The sequence below is a fragment of the Callospermophilus lateralis genome, chromosome 2 (assembly GCF_048772815.1).
Source record: "Callospermophilus lateralis isolate mCalLat2 chromosome 2, mCalLat2.hap1, whole genome shotgun sequence".
NCBI lineage: Eukaryota > Metazoa > Chordata > Mammalia > Rodentia > Sciuridae > Callospermophilus > Callospermophilus lateralis.
In genome coordinates this window covers 60855736-60878383 of record NC_135306.1, presented here as the reverse complement: position 1 = coordinate 60878383, position 22648 = coordinate 60855736, and the positions used below count along the sequence as shown (strand labels likewise).

Here is a 22648-nt window from a genome sequence, read left to right as displayed (position 1 = left end):
ATATGTTCTAAAAGGTTTTGGGATAGTCTAGGTTGTTGCTTCTCACAGAAGTGGTGTCTACAGTCTTTATGTTATTTCTTGCTGCTTTTACTATTTGAGATAATGTTCATGAGTGGGATCTGAGGCCCCTTCTAGCCATTCCTACTGTGGCCTAGGCATTGTCTTTTTGTTGTTGTTGTTTTATTCCTCCCTCCTCCCCTATTGCTGAAGTTTGAGCAGGGTTAGGTTATATGTAGAGCAAGGTGTGTTGTCTGTAGCTGGGTGGGGGGCTTAGCACAGAGTATCTACCCTATGAACTTGTAGTTTCACACTAGATTCCTAATACCTCACTGGGCCTCAGGAAATTTGCCACTAATAGGAAAGTATATAACTCTGGAGCATGTTGCACAGAAGCCCTGGTGGCTGCTAGGTTCTTCAGTGGTTGGCCTCTTTCCTACCCTTAAAATACCCTATTAGTTAAGAAAATACTCAAACAACTGACTTTTATGTTGTATAGTTAGACTTTTAAAAAATTGAGTGATTAATGCCTTAGGCTCCTAATTGGATTTTTTGGTGTTATAGCTGCCCTTCTATTTCAAATGATTATATTGACAAAAAGATACTAAAGTACAAAAAATTATCAAAAAAAGATTCCAAGAATTTCTAGAGATACCAAGATGAACTATTAAATAATGCCTTTATGCAGATAATATGGGTCTTGTTGTCTACAGTTTGCTTGTCTACCCCCTCCCCAAAAAGAGAGAGAAACGAATTTTTAAATCAATAGGCCACATTTTCAAACCCTACTTAAAAATACTTAATTTTACATTGAATCTGTATGAATAGGGAAATCAGATAGGTGCCTGGAGTGTGTGTCTATTGCAGGAACTAGTAGGAAACAACATTGCTCTAGTGGGCCATGTAGGCCCTTCTGTGAGCTTTACTCTTCCATCTCATGCAGATCTTCTCCCACACATACACCAAATGACTTGTAGATGAGGAGAAGCCATTGAAGGAAATTAAGCAGGATGACATGTGATTTGTATAGTGAAGAGATCACTCTGGCAGTTCTGGGGCAGATGAAATGTAGAATGAAATAAAAGATGGTGAGACCAATTAAGAAGCCATTTCTTTGCTTCATAGGCCATCATAAGTAGAGGCAATGGCAGTTGCTATGGATGGACAGGGAGAGATCAGAGTAAGACCAAGGAACAGAATCTATGAGCCTGAGTTGCTAATCAGGTGTGAGGGCAAAGAAGAGTTAAGTGCACGTTGATTCTTGCAGGTCTGTGATAAAATATTGCCGTCCCCAAAAGATATTGACTTTAAATAACTTTTTTGGCTTGGGAAAGAAAATGTAGCTATGAATGAAGAGCAGTTGCACCAACATTTGAACAGATTTGTAGACCTTTTTTATCTGAAGGAATGGAAGGTTGATTTTTTTGATCATTCTGCTTCCTCTGCTTTCTAAACCTGAGCCTGTGCTGTTCTATAACCAGTTTTTCTTCCTCCTCAAATATTAGTGCACAGACTTACATTAAGTGAAGCTGTGTGATCTTCCCTATCTCTTGCAGCAAATGTACTGGTAATGTCTTGGGCTAATTGTATGCAATTTAATTTTCAGATTGTGGTAATCATTATTGCTGTTTTTATTTTCATTTTCTCTTCCCCAGGCATTGTCAGCTATAAATGTTCAATAGAATTATGCCCTTTGGGGTGATTTTCAATTTTCTCACTTTGGGAGGCATATTCTTGTGTCAGTCATGAAAGGTTCAGATTTGGATTATTAAACACTTGAGCCCCTAGTTTTCACATTGAACCATTTAACACTTTCCATTTCCTTGTAAATGGAAAACTTAGCCCATCTGTATGCTGTTTGTGTGTTTTTGAAGACCTCATTTGATTTAGAAGTGTCTGTGCCTGTCCTAAAAACCTGTAGTCTTTGTCTTTTGCTGTATAAAAAGTCCTGTCACAAGGAGGTAAAGCATCCGTGGGTGATTTACAGGAGCACCCTTGGGCCTTTTCCTGAGCTTTGAGCCAAGAGGAGCATGTGCTAAATAATTTGACTTTCCTAACCACAAGAAGCATTTAAGCATATGTCTGGTGGCGTGTGACTGTGGAAGTGTGTTTCCTTTAAAGTGAGCAGACTATATTGCCACAGATGCTTTCACCACTGGGGCCCCTGGAGGGTCAGGACTTGTTGATGTAATCAGTTTTTTCCTCCTCTAATAGCTATTATTCTCTGAAGTGTGGAAATTGGCTGAGTTACAGAGTGTGAAGTGATGTTCTTCTCTGTTTTAACCCTCCAGAAATGCATCTTCTGCAGACACCGTGTTAAGAAGGTCTCTGGAGCTTGCATCCAGTGTTCTTACGGCCGCTGCCCAGCTTCCTTCCATGTCACTTGTGCCCATGCTGCTGGGGTACTGATGGAGCCTGACGATTGGCCTTATGTGGTGAACATCACGTGCTTCCGACACAAGGTCAATCCGAATGTGGTAAGGTCACTGTCCCTCCTCAATGCTGAGACAACATCTGAATTCCCTCCTGTACCCAGACCTAGGTAGCATATTTTATTCTGTTGTGTTGCTCATTGTTGACATGTCCAGACTTTGTTTATTGGGGGCTGAATTACACACAATTATTTGCAGATATTTGTACAAGATTCACCAGGGTCTAGTGTGCAGTAGACACAATAATATTTACTGAGTTGAATGAATGAATAAGTAGATTAATAAGTAAAACTCTTTATGTCCATTCTTTATGTCCAATCTATTTACAGGATTGCTGAGCATTGTATTACAGGTTATATGCTACACATATCCAGGGTATGAGGGAGATCATTTTCTGGAGGACAGTGATGTGAAAAGCATCACCTGAAATTATGCAGCAAATAATCTGTGCAATTTATGCTGTGGACCTGGTATTTTATTTCATTTCTCCTAAAAGAAACAAAAAGCAGTAACATTTTAAAGGGAAAAAGAGGATAGCCAGGAACTTTGTGGAGCCTTCCTGCCTGAAATGGTGAAGTTAGAGAAAGAATAAAGTCCCTGGAAGGAGTAAGGACATTCTCATAAAGGAGTAGAAGAGAATAAAGTACTCCTTTGTTTTGGTTTGGTTTTTACCTTTCCCCTTTAACTCAGGACTGAAGTTAATTGTGGAAAATAGTGTTTGCAACCAAGTAACATGTAAATTTAAATGTTATTCAGTTTACCTGTCCTTTGTGGATGAAACCCTTCCTCCTTTTCAAAAGCTAGAAAAATTATGACAGTACAGAAATGGCTGAGATCCCTTTTTTGGCTTTCCAATTCTCTGTAATGGTTTTTGGCTACCAAAATGAGGCAAAACATTGTATATAGATGCTAAGCTTTGCTAACTTGCCTCTTTCTGTTATCCCTGGGAGACTTGGCCATAGGCTATTTGCAGACTAATATGCTTGTCTTGTTTCAGCCTCTTGTGTACAGGCTGCCAAGTTGTCAGTATTGGCTTGTGGAGCCAGGACCCATCCACAACAAATCTCCCAGTTCTTTGTAATGATTCCAGCAATTTCCTTTGGCATCTTGAGAAATATTTGACATTTGTGGGTTGGGACTATGTGCAGATGTGTTCGAGTGCCCTAGAGTACAAAATTATGCCACTAACTGTCATATGTATTTAAAAGTTATTTCCCATTGTTTCAGGTCACAAGTTACATGTACATTCATGCCTATTCCTTAGTATCTTGAGTTGATGTACTCTTGCAAAGAGTAGTATTGTGTTTGTCAGAAAATACATTTTAACATCTTTTAAAAATTATAATAGCAGCACAATATATTAGTATGGCACTTTGCCATTTACAGAGTGTAGTCAATAGTATTACCTCATTAGCTGATCCATGTGAGTGTGTTTTGTTATGTGAATAAGGTCTAGAGGCAGAGTGGTTGCTAGTCACACTTAGATCCTGCCAGTAAAAGCTGTACAACGTTGTCCAAATTTTTGTCTCTGAGCCTCAGCTCCCTCATTTATTAAAAAAAAAAAAAAAATGGGATTCTGACTGTATTATTTTCAGTTCACAATACTCAAAAAATGAAAATTACATGTTGTTTTTTAATTTCTCCTTTTGTTGATGCTGCAATCCTATACAAACTGCATTTTTTTTTTAATTTTTCCTTTTGTTCGTGCTGCAGTCTTATATAAATCCTATGTGAATAGTACTTTCCTGTTTCAAGGATAAGAAGCCCAAGTTCAGGGAGGTTCAGTTCCATGCCCAAATAGATGGAGTTCATGATCAGTGAGTGCTGGAATGGAAATGTCTCTTCAGCCCATACTCTAAGATTAGTTGAATTCCTAACTCTAAACTTGAACAGTGGTGGGGGAATTCATCCAAAGCCTTATTTGGTATTATACACTCCCATTTTAATATTCCAAAACTCTGTGGTTACTGATGATTATATTGAAGTTGCTATTAAAGAGATCCAGCTATTTAATCATGACCTCATTCCTGTTAACTCTGATGTGTGGTTCAGTCAGGTTTAAGTTACTAATGAGTTTTATAAAGATGATGAAAAAGAAAATATTTGACTTATAGATAATTTTAAAACTACTGTATGCTACGCATCTAGTTTAAGCTTGGTATATTATGTAAAGGGTGGTCAGAACATTATTTAATTTACAGCATTGCATGTAGTTCGTTCCTTCCTTCCTTCCTTCCTTCCTTCCTTCCTTCCTTCCTTCCTTCCTTCCTTCCTTCCTTCCTGTTCTCTAGGGGGAAATATTATGAACACTGGGTTTTTGAAAATACTTATCCATTCTTCTTTGGTTAGCATTCAAGTGTAAATTCCTTCCCCCAAATGTCTGGGAACTAACAGGAAGGATTTATAGAATCTGGCAACTTTGGTTAAAAGCATTATGGTTTCCCCTGTTGCATTAAATGTTCTTTATTTATAACATTAAAAAGTTTGAATTCACCAAAATATATTCCCTTTTGTGAATGATGAATGCCAGGGGATATGTTCCTTAGAATACAAATCACTTTGTCTATGTTGTTAACTATTCCTTGATTATTTGAGAGAAATAGATAATTGCTGAAGCATAGCAGTAAAAACTATAAAGTTTAGGCTTACTTGCTAGTCTGGCCCTGTTGATCTACAGAATGAAGGATGCCTGCACAGTTTAGGGGAAATGAAGTATTTTCATTTTTACCCATGTAAGTGTCATCATTCTTTTATTTTCTGTTTCTGCCTGTATTTGCTTTATCCATCTAAAAAGGACAACTTCATGCTAATTCTACTATTCCTTTAGTATCATAAATTATTTTAAATGTGACAACTTACCCAGTGTTACTGCGTTTTCATTATAAAATCTTCCAGATGATGCTAATAAAAATTTTCTGATTTATTACAATGTACTGTTTCATCAGATAGTAAACATATTTTATAGAGAGGTTAGTATTTGTAAAAATAGGTGGCTTTAAAATTCTTAAGGTGGAAAGGAGTATATAACAGAAAGTGCACAACTAATCCTTATTATTATAACCTAACTTTTAGTATACATTTCTTGATGTTTTTATCAAACACATTTTTTTTAATGGCACCTGCTGTTTCTCAAATGCAGGGTCTCATTTGGGACCTAGTAGTTGCAAGAAGCACCATTACAGATTTGAAGAGATAGGGACTGGACTTCCACAGTGACCATGCCCTGGGAATGAAGAGAAGCATCTTGATTTTGGAGACAGTTTAGAGATAGACTCAGTTAATTGAGAATTAATTACAAGTGAGAGTTTACCTACTTTTAGTTAAACCTAATGCCAGTGAGTGTGGCTTCAACAGCATTGACACATCAAACACTATAGGTTGAATCCATCCTGTTTTATTTTTCTTCACTTAAGTATAGAACTCAACTGCATAGGTCAATTCTGCTTCCTTTAGTTTTTCTTACATCCTTTTTATAAAGGGAACCAAAATTCAGCTAATACTCATCTAAAGTAACCTGATTGGTGTCATTTCCATAAACTCTCATCTCTCTGTCTTTAGATCTAGATGTTTGTGTTTTCTACATGTGTTTGTTTTCAAATGGCCTCCCGAGTATGCACTGATATTATTCAAAGATAAGGAGAGAATCCTGACCAAAGCAAAGGCATGAAGTATAGAATTCATAAAGGATTTTTTAAAAAGTTACAGCTATGGTGATTTAAACTTGAATCTGATCAATATTTCTAAACCTAGCAAACATTTAAAAAAAAAGAAGTCTCTCATCTTTCTATCAATAGAAGTGTTTTGTTGAGATCTCAGTTTATTTATCCCAGATTATAGAAAGTTAAGGTCAGCTTTTCCTGGGAGGAGAAATGTTTAGCATAGACCTTTTGGTATATTTACATTTGAAACCAAACTGTTCCTTGTTCACCTTATCAGGTAAAGCCAATGAAATTAGAGATTTTTTTAAAATGTTGCCAACAGTATTAAATATATCCCATTTCAAATTTTTAAGTCTTCAGCACCCCTCAATTTGCTTTCTTACTGCATTTTCATTAGCAATTTACTTGGGAAGGACCAAGTTGGTAAACATAAAGCCATTTTCCACTATACTTTCTGTGAGTAGAGCAGTACTTCAGGAGATCTGTAGTAAATTCTCATGTTCTGGGCTTATTTCCCCTTGGTAATTCCATTTTTTTCTCTCTTTCTTAGCCCAGTGCAGGGAGAGCCTTAAGCTAACCCACCTTCTGCTGAGCCTGCCAATTAATCATAGGACCTGGTGTGGGATGTAGAGGGAAAGTTTCATGGACACCAGCCCACTCCTTACAACAACCTCTCAGCCTCTAGCCAGAGGGTCTTCTGTCTCTGTTGAGCCATACTTAGCCTACCCTCTGACCTCCCCATTTCTAGATCTCTATCAAAATCTGGTCATTTGGTAAGGGTCTTCACACCAGTTCCACTTCTGGCACCATTTGCAGTGGTTGCAGTCCCACTTTTGAAGGTAAATCAAGTATTTCAAGAGATTTTTAAATTTGTGGGAAGAGACAGTAGATGTTTCCATTGCAGTTTTTAATACTAATCAGCTGAGGATACAGAAGGTAATCAGAATGGAGAGACTATGCAGAACAGAGCAGAGGCTGAATATCTTTTTTTTTTTAAATCTTTTTAGTTGTCAATGGACCTTAAAATAAAGGTACATGGTGCTGAGAATTGAATCTAGTGCTGCACACATGCTAGGCAAGTGCTCTGCCACTGAGCCACAACCCCAGCCCTGAATATCTCAATATGGCTTTTGTTCTGCTCACTATTCCTTCATAGAACTATCCATTGCAACACAGTCTACACTGGTTTGATCATTACTTTGATTCAAATGAAAACCATATTTTGTACCATACAGTTGCTTTTCTTCTTCTTCTTCTTCTTTTTTTTTTTTTTTTAATTTCAGTGCTGGCAGTTGAACCTAGGACCTTGGGCATGCTAGGCACATGCTTCACTGCTAAACTACAATCCCAGCCCTCCAGTTACTATTTTTTTTTTTTTTTTGCAGGGGGCGGGGGGGTGAGGTGTGGGGTGGGGTGTGGTGTGGTTACTGGGGATTGAACTTGGGGCCCTCTACCACTGAGTCACATCCCCAACCCTTTTTTTGTATTTTATTTAGAGACAGGGTCTCACTGAGTTGTTTAGCAACTTGCTTTTGCTGAGGCTGGCTTTGAACTTGTCATCCTCATGCTTCAGCCTCCTGAGCTACTGGGATTACAGTCTCCAGTTTCTCTTTTTTGGGGGGATATTTTGGGTACCAGGGATTGAACTCAGAGGCACTTGACCACTGAGCCACATCCCTAGCCCTGTTTTGTGTTGTTGAACTGAGGCTGGCTTTGAATTCACAGTCCTCCTTTCTCAGCTGGTATTACTCCATTTACTCTTTATGGGTAGTTTCTATCTCCATTCAGTAGAAGAATTTACTCTTAACAAAAGGCTTTTTCATTTTAGGATCAGCAAGCCCACATCCTCCTTATTTGGGGGCAGAAATCGGGTCATCTCCTAGGTCACTGAGTACAATGTCTCTTTAGAGTACATCCTTTTCCCAGGCTCTGATTTCTTATCCTTTAATCTGGTTAGATTAAAGAACATAACTTCAGGTGTACTTCCCAAAAACATCCAACTGAACTTTAAAAACTTGTTAATATATTATTTGAGACACCTTATTTGATTTGCAAATAGACAATGCTTGTTTGCCTAAAATCCCAGAGAAGCCCCTGTGATAACTTGAAGCCTTTGGGGCTGAGGCATACAGTATTTTTCAGTTTTTTAGTATTTTTAATGTGTTAACAAGCAACTTGGTAGAACCTTAGGTATTAGGAGATAACTTGTTCATGAACCTCCACTATCAGAAACACAACTTAATAAACCAGAATTAAACAGTAAAGAACCAAAGGAAGGTGGTATGTGCCTTTTATCATAAAGGGACTTTCTAGGTTTAACTCAGGGCCTTGTTAATGTTTTTGTAGGTGAGATTCAAATGTGTGAATTAATTTAGCATATTTGAAATTTTAAAAACTGGGAGGTTAGAGCTTCATATCAGCAAGAAGTAAAGGATAGCATGTAAGTTAGCTTGACTGAGATCAACAATTAATAGTTTGATGGGAAGTGAAAGCCCTCAACCCCTACCTTGAATCACTTTAGAGAGTGGACCATATCAGAGACTGTAATGGTCCAGAGCAGTTGGTCCTATTTGTAGTTTTGGTGTAGCAGATTTCCTGGGAAGCAGCAACTAAGACAGATAGTTTATCAGGGACTACCTTTGGGATCATCACTTGAGGAATGGAAGGAAAAGTACAAGAAAGGCAAAGGAAGTAAGCTTGGGCAAAGGGAGAAGTTGAGGTGCAGTGAGATGTCAACAGATACTTCAGGGGGTCCCAGAAGTAGCTGTAAAGCTGAGATGGCCCTTGAAGGGTAGGTAGAGTTTATGGGTCTGTAACAACACATTGAGGACACAGGCTACCCCCGGAAAAAGGTATGAACTTCTGTGAGTTATCTCTCTCAGCCAAGGACAATTCCCAGAAAGGACTGATGCTGAGGACGTCACCAAATAGCACACTCAGAATCTGGAATAGGAATCTTCTAATCCTGAAGAGGGAACTCAGGTTCAAAATACCCCAGCATAATCTAATAAGGGAAACGAGATTTTAGAATGATTTTGGAAAGATCACTATAAAAATTGTTGAACACTAGACTCTTTATACAAATTAAAAATGATCATTTTGTTAAACATTTGATAAGCTCTTATTACATTTAACTCTCAGAAATCTGGGAAGTCGACTCACAGGGCCATAACTACTGATAATTCTGGATAGTTGAATTGTCATTGCACCACAAAGGATCAGGACTTGTTAGCATTTTTGATAGGGGTATGGTCAGAACAATCTTGGCTTCAGGCACTCTTGTGTTCAGATTCCTGCTCAACCTTTTTATTGTGTACCCCTGTGAATCAATGCTGAGGCCTCATTGAGAGAATTATCCAGACCTCCAAGTTCTGATATTATACTGATATGAGTTCAGTTGATATATATGAAATTACTCTTTTTAAAAAATCTTTTTATTGGTGCATAATAATTGTACAGAATAATGTGTTTCCTTGTGGCATATTTGTACGTGCATATAATGTGATCAGTTTTATTCCCCAATCCCCTTTCTGTATCCTAATGGTCTTCATTCTGGTTTACGAGAGAAAGCATTCAATGTTTGTCTTTCTGTGTCTGCCATATTTCACTTAACACATAGTACTTTCCAGGTCCATTTTCATGCAAATTACATGATTTTATTTTTCTTTATGGCTGAATAAAACTCCATTGTGTATATGTTCCAAATTTTCTTTATCTAGTCCTCTTTTGATGGATACCTAGGCTGTTTCTATTACCTGGCTATCGTGAATTGTGCTGCAATAAACATGAGTATGCATGTGTCATTAAAGTATGCTGACCTCAGTTGTATGGTGATTCTACTTTTAGTTTATTGAGGATCCTCCATACTGATCTATCCCACTGATAGTATATGAGAGTTCCTTTTCTCCCCTCATCATTGCCAGAATTTTTTTATTTGTATTCTTGATGATTGCCATTCTGACTGGAGCTAGATGGAATCTCAATGTAGTTTTGATTTGCATTTTCTCTGATGGCTAAAGATGTTGAACATTTTTGTTTTCATGTACTCGTTGGCCGTTTATACTTTGAAAAGTATGTGTTTAGTTCATTTGCCCATTTATTGGATGGGTTATTGTTTGTTTTTGGTGTTGAGGTTTTTAGGTTCTTTGTATATTCTGGATATTAATCTTTTGTTAGAATAGTACCTGACAATACTTTCTCCCATTCTGGAGGCTTTCTCCTCACACTGTTGTTTCTTTTGCTATGCAGAACCTTATTAGAAAGTGCTGGTTTTCCATGTTAAAATTGAATGAACAACAGGAATTCAACTTTATTCAATGTGAAAAACGTTTCAGAGAAGATGGGTCTGCTGCCATAATTTCCTTTAAATTCAGATTTCTGGAAGGAAACATTTTTTTATGGTCTGGCTCATGGTGCTAAACATCTAGTTTGGGAGACAACTTGGAAAATTTTCCTATAGCAGAACTATTTTGCTTTATTCTGGAAATTCTTAAGTTTTATCATCTTCAAAAACTTTCACCTGCTCTAAAATGTATAAGGGTACATGGAGAAATTAGTAAAAATTGATAAAAGTTTTAAAAATTAATTGAAATAACAGAAACAAAAACCTCAAGTAAGATAATCATAGTGTATAAGCATTTTTCATCAATAAAATTTTCATACGCTAGAATAAACACTTGTTAAATAGTTGTGTTTTATATTTCAGAAAGAAAATTAAGAACCATTAACTTGCATGGCACGGTGATGCACACCTGTAATCCCATCGACTTGGGGGCCAAGGCACGAGGATCTGAAGTTCAGTGCTAGCCTCCGAAAAAGCAAGGTGCTAAGCAACTCAGTGAGACCCTGTCTCTAAATAAAATATAAAACAGGGCTGGGGATGTATCTTAGTGGCTGAGTGCTCCTGAGTTCAATCCCCAGTAACCCCCCTACCACCCCCAAAGGGAAAAAAATGAAGACCATTAACTTGTTTATTTTTGTAACAAAATAGAACTTTTATAAGTTTTCATCTCATTCAAAATGTTATTTTAGTTCTCTATGGAATAATATGGCATAATAGGACAGAATATTTGCCTGAACTTTTTTTCTTCCTGGTCTTTTAAAATTCCATATTAACCTAAGCTGGGAGGGGTGGGGAATTTCAAGGAAAAAAAAAAGCTTCTTGGTTTGGTTTTTAATCATCAAAATGGATTCATCAGAATCATCAGGAGAAAACTGTCCGTGTTGCTTTCTGTACTTGGTTCTGTTATTTGTACCATGAAGTAATCAGCAGACAGAATTCTACTGTAAGGGCCAACTGCATTAGAAAATGTGTACATGGGGCACTTGATACTGAGTCACTTTCTTGGGCCAACTTAAAGTCACTTCATCTTGTACATCTTTTAGCATAGGTAAGGATGTTTTCATGTAAAGCACTTAGTTTTTCACAGAATTAATATGTCTCAGCCTTGAAAATTTTAAATCTTCTCAGCAATTTGTACTCTTATATTTTTTTTTAATAATTAAGGCATGCAGTATCATCTGATAGCTTGTTAAGAAAATTAAGTAGTGACACTAGTCCCATATTTTAACATTGGTTTTAGAGTTGAGCACCATGGATACAGTAGTGCGAGCAGACACATGACAGAAAAGGGCATTTAACATTCCCACATTTGTAAAGCACAAGAGGTGGGGTTTTCAGTTCCTTCATGTTGAAACAGTAATTAGATGATATAGTCATAATTAAATCCATAGATACTGACAAAATATAATGAAAGTATAATTTTTAAGACTATTAACTGCAAGCAATAGGAAAGGCAATTAAATAAGATAACTTCAAAAAATTATATTAAAAGGGTATTCTCCAAGTCTGTACTCTCATCCAGCATGATACATAAATCTCTGGATTAATTCAAAGTGTCTCATGAAGCCTCTTGTGCAGAAGACAGTGAAGCCTAGAGAAGTCCCAATGTTATTGTCTTGCCCTTCCTTGGAATATTGGGACCATCTCAGTGAATAATGTGGCACATTTCTCACATAGAAATCAATACTTTCTCCCTTTCCAGGTAAAATGGGCAGTTTTCTGATATTCCTTATCTGAAGTCTACTTGTTTCCATCGTGACGTATCATGTATTCTCTCATCTTGTCCCATGCTGGGTATAGAGGGTCAGTGAAGTTTTAAAGCAGCAGGAAACAGAAATTTCTCTAACTTTTTTTCAATAAAATATCATTTAATTTTTCTCTTAGCCATTGCAGGGTTGATCTGATGCTCAGAAGCCTTTATTTGGGGCAGGAGGCAGAGAGAAGTAAAACCCTCTGCTTCATGAATTATTTCCCTCATGAGTTACTTCCCATTTTGTTTGTCCTTCCTTGATTTCCAGGTAGGTCTACAGTTTAGTATGTCTCCTTTTATTCTGTATGTTTCTTAGGAATTTAAAGAAGTATAAAATTTTCAAACCCATATATTCAACAATGTTTTATTTATACCTTAAAGTCTGCTCTCAATTTTCACCTTTATTACCTATTTGGAACAGAGTGGTGTTTTTATTGGGTGCTGAAAAAATAGCTTAATTGAGGTTATAAGGACCACAGAGATTAACCCTGTGCAATAGAGAACGGAGTCCCCAGGCATGAGATTGGGAAGGACCAGTTTACTGCTGTTAGGCCTGTCAGTTCTTTGCCTTTTCTTCATGCCCCACACACCTGTCAGCACAGTGCTGGAGACATAGATTGACTTAGCATGAGACAGACTGCCAGATGCATATGAGTTTGCATGGTTAATAATGGTCTTTAAAGATTGGATTTATTCCCTTTGATTAACATGACAGATAGGCAAAATTCATGCTTCTCCTGTGATAGTTCTGGTGGAAGTGAAAGCTTTCAGCTACTTTTCCTTTTCCTTTCGCTGTTTCTCCTGAAATCCAGTAAAACTTAGAAGTTTATGTGTGTCTGTGTCTGTCAAGCATTGTATCTTTGTAGTACAATTGCTTCTTCCCCCAACTTTGTCTATTGCTTAAGTGACCTTTGTTGGTTATAGTATATAAATTTAGATAAGGTTGTTTTGTTTTGCCAACAGGGATTGAACCCAGGAGCACTTTACCACTGAGCCACATCAATAGTACCCCCCACCCCCACCCCTGATTTTTAAATATTTTGAGACAGGGCCTTGCAAAATTGCTGAGACTGGCTTTGAACTTATGATCCCTACTGTTTTAGCCTCTCAACCCCCCTGGGATTATTGATATGTGCCATCATGCCCAGCTAGATAAGGGCTTTTAAATTAATAGAAATAGCTGACATTTGTATATATTGTCTTTTATAGTATACTCTGCATGTTCATACACAGTACATTATTACATATTCCTCACAGTAATTTGTGTGGTAGATATTATTTTATAGGCAGGAAGAGTACATGTAGGATCTCTCTGTCCCTTGCTTCTCTGTTGAAAATATCCCATCTGATATCATTTAAATTATATCATCTTATTGTTGAATAAGTACTTCTCATTTTATTTCCTCCAAATTGTAAGTGCTCCAACTTCTTACCTCCCCTCAATTCCTCCTAGTATATTAGGTCCTTTGCATTTCCATATAAATGTTAGATTGAGCTCGTTAATTTCTATGTACATACACATAAATCTTTCTGTAAATGATTGGAATTGTGTGAAAACTATAATTATCCCCAAATTTTAGCAGAGAATTTGAAACCCGAAGAACTCCCGAAAGGAAAGAGCCCAAGAGTTTCTGCAGGCTGACCTCCATAGGCTAGTACCTGAGGCTCACACATTTTCTAGCATTTAAGGAAATCAGATAGGACTCTGGGAGAAGCTCACATCACATTTTGGCTTAGCACTGGGTCCCTACCAGCCCTACCAATCTAATGTGAACTCCCATCTTCACTCTTTATGAAGTAAGATGCTTGCCATTCAGAATAGGTAGCAAGTAGTGCCTTCCTGTTGACAGGGTTTGGCAGTACTTCAGTGGAATCAGTATTTAGCTACATCTGAAGATGGTTCTCCCTTCCCAGTCCTGTTCACTGACCATGCAGGATTATCGCCTCCATGGTGAGCTCATGATTCTGATGGAAAAGAACTTAGGTATTTGGGTTTTTTCTCCTTAATATGTAATGCATTAAGCTTCTACAGATATTAAAGTGAATAAAACCTTAAATCTTTTGGGAAACTTACCACCATTTCCCATCATATTATATGTTTATAGTTAAAAACTCATGAGAAATAAAAGTACATATGCATTTGTGCAGTAAGAGCAATTATTTCTTCATGAAGCCCTATGGTCTTAGGTTTTTCTGAGTAGAGGATTTTTATCTAACTCTTTTAACTTTACAAAAAAAACTTTAAGTATAACAGGGAAATTTCAGATGAGTGACTTCAGCTGCATAAGTTAGGTAAAAGAGTAGTTTGTACTTTATGACGGTTATATAGATGAAGAACCCAGTGAGGGATTTTCCCAAAGGGACTTCTTTGCCTAGTACTCATCTCCCCTAAGATATTGGATTACTCTCCTTCAAGGTGAACTTAAGTTAGCCTTGCCAGGTCTGATAAGATAATGCCCATTCTGGAGTCTTCCTTCATTCTACTGCAGAGCTTTTTCCCTCTGAGATCTTGCTTTGGAGGTAACTTCTCTCTGTTCTCTGTCAAAAACCAATAGGATTAAATATTTGAGAATGTAGTGTATACATGGTCCACCCTTCATATTGAAGTTAAGATTTCTATGTCAGGTATGGTCACTAAAAATTACACATTTTGGGGCTGGGGATGTGGCTCAAGTGGTAGCGCGCTCGCCTGGCGTGCGTGAGGCCCGGGTTCGATTCTCAGCACCACGTACAAACAAAGATGTTGTGTCCGCCGATAACTAAAAAATAAATATTAAAAAATTCTCTTTCTCTCTCTCTCTCTCTCTCTCTCTCCTCTCTCACTCTCTCTTTAAAAAAAAAAATTACACATTTTGGCCTCCATAACTTACCCCTTCATGAGGTGTCTTCATTAAGTTCCATTGTGCCCTTTTATTGAATCAGTATACAAATACCATTATATAGGTAGCAATGTTGTTATTTTTACCAAGCTGTGGTTGAAAGATTGCTGTGTATAGTATATTTTCTCCTCAGGATTCCTTTTTTCTATGTATCTGTGTGTATGTGTGTCTCTGTGTGTGTTTAACAAAGCATCACAAAACAAGTGGCTTTTACCAATGATAACTATTTACTCATGATTTATAGGTCATTAGTTTGGGCTGTCCATACTGGGCTGCTTCATGGACTGTGGTCAGCTGCAGAATGGCTTACCTGATCTTGGCTGAGTTCTCACACGTATCCAGAGATAGCTGTGGTCAATGTAATTTCTCGTCTGCCTACAAGATAATTTGTGTTTGTTCATAGAGAGAAAGCAGAAATGTACAAAATCTCTTGAACAAAGAGTTTAGTTTAAATTGCTACCCTACTGCAGTTTTCTTTTGGCCAAACCAAGCTAAGCCATAATCTAATACAGATTCAAAAGATGGAAAATAGATTTCATCCCATGGTGGGAGGAACTACCTGCAAAGTCACATTGCAAGCATGTGGAAATAGGGAGGAGGGAAAACTTGTAAAGTTTTCACAGTGTGTGTGTGTGTGTGTGTGTGTGTGTGTGTGTGTGTGTATACATATGAAAACTAAGAGCATACATAAATTATACATTCTGCATTTTAATCAACAGATATGCTGCATATCCAAGTTGATAATGCAACCTTGTGCATATATTGAGGAAGTTAAATAACTTTGTATGTGTGAAGTATCTCATCAGATACCAGGAACAGAAGAGGTATTTAGTCAATGGAAGTTACAAAAGGAAGAAGAAGGAAATGTAACTTTTTTAGGCAACTGTGCAAATTCCAGTAGTCCTCCTTCATGGTTGACTTTATTTCTCCTTTGATAGCCTCCAACATTCATTCTCCTGGTTGATGATACTCAGCTCTCATGTCACAGAAGAGCAACACCCCAGACTGCCTCTCACTGGCTCTCAGGTCTTGGGAAAGTCACTTGATTGCCCCATTATATCTTCCACTCAAAATAGCAACTACTTCATAGCATTACGAGAAGGATTTAAGTAGCTATTATATATGACATATGAAAACTCTGGATGTATCATTTCCTAGGAACTCATTATGTGTTTATGGAATTTTTGAGCATTTTCTTAACATTTTCTTCATATTCCTAGCATCCCTAACTGGCTCTAGCATTTTTTTAAGTGAAGTTTTGTTGTTGTTGTTGTTGATGATGTTTTTTTTTTCAAGCTACTGTTTGTTCATTTCTGCTTATCCCATGTTAAAGAAAATTTGACTTTCACAACCTTAGCCTGCACAGTAATCCTCAATATAACACTGCCATTCCATTAATCTGATGGATCCCCTTGCATAGCGTCTGTCTTCTCTGATCAGAAATGACATTCTTAACATCAATAGCTTTTAGGCTTTTCTGACAGGAAATATTTTTGAGAATGTATATAATCAGTTATGAGATATTCTTGTCAATAAATTTTTTCCTGCAAAAATAAATCAGAAATCCTATCAAAATAGCATTAAGAAAGAATCCATTTTCCTTAGTACACTCCATGAAATGGTCATGCTTGAAGCTTATGAGAATTTTTATTTAGGTGAAGTTTATATATTTAATTTGTGTGCTGGCCATCTTTCTAGCCAGCCAATCTGAATAAATTTCATGATCTAAGCAGGAAGAAAATGGTTGTGATCTGGAGTTAGCCTTTTCCTTATAAAGTTTATCTCACCCTTCTTTTCCCTTGACTGACATCTTCCACTTCTCAGACTCTATGAATTTCATCACAGACCATTTTTCCTCCCTTTCCCTATTTATATACATGCTCAAGCCAAGAAAGAGGAATATTTTCCTAAAATTCTTCTCTGTCTTTGCCTTTTCTAGAAAGTGAATGACTGCAGTCTTTTCTCTTCCAGTTTGAAAATGCTTCTGTCCTGATATGTATTTCACTCATACATTCCCTCCATCACTCATTCATGTACCCATTGTTCATCTGGTAGCAACAGTATAATAGACACTGTGCTGGATGTGCTGGTCAGAAGACAAGGTCTGATCCTCACCTGTGGATTTTATCTTGTTGTAAGAGGGACAGTAAATGGAAGGGTACTATGGCCAGGGTCTTAGGAGAGTTGTCAACAAAGGCTTTCTTTCTAGGTAGTATGGCCATGTACTCAAGTTGGACAAGAGTCACAGGCTTTTGGAGTAGACGTGGTAAAGAGCCAGGGGGCTGGGGATGTGGCTTAAATGTTAATGCACTCACCTAGCATGCGTGAGGCACTGGGTTTGATTCTCAGCACCACATGAAATGAAATAAAGATATTGTGTCAACCTAAAAAAATAAATAAATACTTAAAAAAAGGAGCAGGGGCTGGGATTGTTCCATCAGAATTGACTTGGGGCTGGATTGAGCTTTGTCATTGTGAAGTCAAGGTGCAGCACATACATGCCAGTTACTGCAGTACAGTAGGAAGAGTAGATTATTACTCCAGAGTTAAAAATAATACTTCAGATATGTTCTGCATTGAATTGAGGTATTTTATGTAGTTTATCCTGTTTATTAAAGCAGAATTTTGATGTAAGTATCAACAGTCAAGTAACATCCCTAAAGATCCATCAGCTAGTAAGAATTAAGAATTTAGAATTCAAATCCAAACCACATTATCTTGTTTTGATTAAGCATTCCAGTTTTAATAAAATATGCACAGAAGAGCTAATATCATAGTAACATATAGTCATTTAATTTTGTAGCTTTGGTAGAGAGGGGTAACATCTGCAAAAATGTTCTACCAAGATGAAGCCCTGATTGGCCCTAATACAAGTCACTGAGGGCTACTGGGTGTGTGGCCACACAGGTTGTAAATGTGGCCTCCGAGAATTAGTTATAACCTGTACAACCTTAAGCAGCTGTCATGGACCCAATTTGGGGGTTATATAACTCTGTAGACTTTGCCTCCACTTTTATTAATTGTTATATCTATGTAATTCTCTTACTTGAAAAGTTAGATGCATTTAAAGGGAATGGGCAGGGAAATGAAGTAGGAAACTGGGTAATTATTTTAGCATGTATGTTATACTGTCATTGAATATTTAAGTAAAAATTTCTACTTTAGGTATAGTGCATTTGAATTACTATTTTTTTGCTGCATCGAAATGATCATACACCTCAATTGTGTACAGTGGCATACACCTGTGGTCACAGCTACTTAGGAGGCTATGGTAAGAGGATCATAAGTTCTTGGAAACTTAGCAAACCTTGTCTTAAAATAAAAAGGGTTGGAGAGGTGGGTTGTAGCTCAGTGGTAGAGGGTTGTAGCTCAGTGGTAGAGTGCTTGCCTAGCATATGTGAAGCACTGGGTTTGACTCTCAGCACCATATATAAATAAATAAGTAGATAGATAGATAGATAGATAGATAGATAGATAGATAGATAAAGGTCCATCAACAACTATAAAAAAATTGGGGAGTGCTGGGGAGGTAGCTTCAATCACCAGTACTACAAGAAAGAGAGAGAGAGAAAGAAAGAGAATGTTAAAAAGGGTTAGGGATTTAGCTCAATAGTACAGCACTTGCCTACTGTGTATGGGGCTCTGAGTTCAATCTGCAGTAAATAAATAACTAAAAATAATAAAATGGAATTGATTGTAACTTTGTGGTTAGAGCACTTTCCTAGCACGTGTGAAACCCTGGGTTCACACACCTAATGGCAGAAAATAATTTCCCAACTAGACCAGCAGTCATAGGGGAATGATTTCCAGGAAGAAAGTGTCCTTGTGGGAAACTAGATGGCTGAACTAATTCTACAAGTAGGAGACCCTTAGGAACATGTTTTTGTTTTTTTTTTTTTTTAATTTGGAGTCTGCCCTTTTATCCAAATCATAAGCATCTTTGTCCTCGGTTTTCTTACTCCAGGCCTTCATCTCCCACCCAGACTATTGCAGTGAGCAGCTCCAGTCCCTCTGTGATTCTGGACACCACAGAATTGCCCTCTAAAATGAATCATGCTCCTGTAATCGCTAACTTTAGGGATGCAGCAAGATGGTTCTGGAACAACTTCTCAGGCCAGATAGGAAGGAACTGCTTTAGAAAGATATGTCACAAGAACCAGCTTGAAGGGACTCTTATTGTCTACATCTGGGACAATTTGAGCAAGCACCAAACTAATAAGATGCAGTTGGAATTTTATGCATTTGGGGAGAAGGAACTAATCAGCTCTTACTGATTATGATTGGATGGGTAGATGGATGCTGAGTGGGTGAATATGGGTAGATGAGGGAGACTTCCATTTACAAATGCCAGATGACGACTAGTAAATGAGGAGGGAGTGCTGCAGCAAAATAGTTAGCACACACTACCATCATAGTAATGAGTAAATGAGACTCATCAGTAAATGAGACTCATCTAAGTACATAGATGTATGAGGAACAGGATATTTTTATGGTAATGTGTTCCACAGATTGTTATTAGTGTGAGGAAAAAAATAGTAATTAAGCAGAGAAGTTCGACTGCACTTTGATCAGGATCAAAATTAACATTACCATTGAGTGACCTGTGACTTGTATTTCCAGATGAAAATATCCCAAGAAAGACAAATATCACCCATCTCTAATCTGAGTCTAATCATGGGGAAACATCAGACAAATACTCAATTGATAAGCAGGGGAAGGAGAAATTATATCTTTCCAAAGTATCACTAGTATAAAAAAACAAAGGACTATGAAAATAGTCCAGGTTAAATGGAGCTAAAGAAATGTAGCAATTGCTTTGCATAATGGTTCATTATGCTATAATCTTTGAGATTTGGGAGGCTGAGGCAAGAGAATTCCAAGTTGGAGGCCAGCCTCAGCAGTTTCAAAAGACCAAGTCTCAAAATCAAAAAGGGATAGAAATATAACTCTGTGGTAAAGCATTCCTGGGTTCAATCTGTGGTACCCTACCCCACCCATGACACACACAAAGAAGAGATATGGCAACTAATGCCATATGTAACTGGACTAGAAGTTGTATTTGGAAGTTTGGGATAGGGGAGAGGAATACCACAAGGGTCATTATTGGCTCAGTTGATTGATGGGAGCACTGGTGATGGATACATATTTCCTGAAGTTGATAACTATACTAGAGCTGTGGTTATGTCAAAGAATATCCTTGTTCTTAGAAAATAAACACCAAGTGTTTAGGTGGTAAGTCCCACAATACAGGTAGCTTACAAATGATAAAAGTGAAACATGCTAGGCATATACATAAAAAACTGGCCCTTATTCCCTGTATATAATAAGCACATACATGTGCGCACATGTGCACACACAAACACATGAAAGAATATACAAGCAATAAATCAAACGGTAAGATATTAATGATAGTAATAACCAACACTAGATGAGTCTGGGTAAAGGTTCAAATGTGAGTGGTGTTTGTACTATTTATAGTATTGCATCTTGCTTTAAGTTTGAAATGATTCTCTAATCCTAAATTTTAAAAATCTAAAAAACCTTGGCCAAATCAGTTATTGTTTTCTTAATAAGTGTTTCTTTTATTTGTGTCCTTTCTTTTCTTCCTTCTTTCCATCTCTCAGAAGTCCAAGGCTTGCGAGAAGGCCATCTCTGTGGGTCAGACGGTCATCACAAAGCACCGCAATACACGGTATTATAGCTGCAGGGTGATGGCTGTAACATCACAAACCTTCTACGAGGTCATGTTTGATGATGGCTCCTTCAGCAGAGACACGTTTCCTGAGGACATCGTGGTGAGTAGGCTTCTGTGGTGTCTGCTTCCCAGTGGACCTCATGTAAGCCCATAGAAAATGAACCTTGAGAAGTTTTCTTGACTTTTTGAGTAGCTCATACCCTTAATAGTCATTGCTTTCATCGTTCTAAATAGAGCCAGGTGAATTTAAAGCATTTTTTTTTTAAAAGAGTGAGAAAGAGGGAGAGAGAGAGAATTTTAATATTTATTTTTTTACTATTTGGCGGACACAACATCTTTGTCTGTATGTGGCACTGAGGATCGAACCCGGGCCGCACGCATGCCAGGCGAGCGCGCCACCGCCCGAGCCACACCCCTAGCCCCGAGCCAGGTGAATTTAGATTGATTTCCCCAAATTTTTTTAATTGAAAAGTAGTATTTGATCAGGAAATGCCTCAGTCTGTTTGTGCTATTACAAGAAAATATACCTGAGACAGGTAATTTGTAAATATCAGGAATTTCTTTCTTACTGTTTTAAAGTCTGGGCAATCACAGTCCTAGATTAAAGGTCTGACATTTTGACCTCCTTGCTATGTCCTTACATAGTTCAAGGCAGAGGACAAACTAGCTATGCTATGTGGAGCCTCTTTTAAAGGGCCTTAATCTCATTAACTGGGAGCAGCACTCATGGCCTGGTCACTTCTGAAAGGCCCACCTCTATTTTAATACTCTACTCTTACATTGATGACACCTAAATTTTAGAGACATAATCAAACCATAGCGGATTTGAATCTACCTCCATTCTGTTGTAACATCAGTGTCTGCACATCAGAATTCCTTTGTTATATATTTTACTTTATTGCTGAATTAGAGAACATGGCATTTATTTATTTATTTTTGATAATAGCAGTTGTGGTTTTATTGTGTCCAACATACCAATAAATGAACTTTGAGCCTGAGCCTTTAGATGCCCGCTCCTTGCCCAGCCCTAGGCATCTGCCCCTGCTCACTGTTCCCATTCTGTGGAGAAGGGGCGTACTGGAGGTCACCTGGCCATAGTGTCTCACCTGTTAGGGGTGCACACCAGAAGCACGAAGAGTGCACTGGAAGGTTGGAGGTTTTATGCTCACTTGATAGCACATCTGCATGACTAACCATGCTCCCAAGCCCCAAAGGAAGGCCTGGGGGGCTCCTAATCAGCTGCTTAGTGATGTTCCTGGTTCTGTTCAGACATCTGAGGTAATAAGGGCTAGAGGAGCACCTTGTCCGGCCTTCACCATGGCAGCAGGCATATAAATATAGGTGATATAAATAGTCCAGCTACTAGATGAAAACATCCAGAGGAAGGAGTGAAATCCAGCCCCGAAGGGCACATGGGTAGATTGGGCATGATTGGCCACACTGGCAAGTGACAGAGTGGCAGTGTACTTCCTTCTTCTGGTGGTTGGAGGGAGAGATGTGTCTAGCCTCAAGGCTGGCAGGTGTAGCACATTGAAAAGGGAGAAGCAAGGGGGTCAGTCACAGGTGGCTCAAGCCCCTGGCTTTAGAAGGTCATCCAATTGGAAAGGATCTAGATTATCTAAGCAACTTCTGTCAACTTAAAGATGAGAAAACCAATGCCTAAAGGGGAATGACTTTGCTGGGTCACAGTCATTCTTCACAGAGTGAAGAAGGAATGGTAGCTCTTCAGCCATCCACTGCCTTTATTCTTGCAGCTGAGGGTGAAGACAGACTTGCTCTGGGGTTGGGTCATCTTGCTGGCCAGGTAGACAAAGGGCTCCAGAAGGGAGTGGTGGTCAGCTATTGTTACCTTCCACAACTCCAACTACTCTGACTTGGCTCAATGCTGAGCCAT

At 38.1% G+C, this 22648-nt stretch overlaps 1 protein-coding gene across 4 annotated transcripts in view; it reads left to right on the top strand.

The window, feature by feature from the left end:
* The window catches only part of Kdm4c (lysine demethylase 4C), a 395886-nt gene that overhangs the window by 332682 nt on the left and 40556 nt on the right, over positions 1-22648 (top strand). For all 4 annotated transcript variants that reach the window (XM_076845987.2, XM_076845986.2, XM_076845983.2 and 1 more), the window contains 2 exons: positions 2289-2474; positions 20684-20854. In XM_076845987.2, the coding sequence (XP_076702102.1) occupies positions 2289-2474; positions 20684-20854 (357 nt within the window). The remainder of the gene's footprint in view (positions 1-2288; positions 2475-20683; positions 20855-22648) is intronic.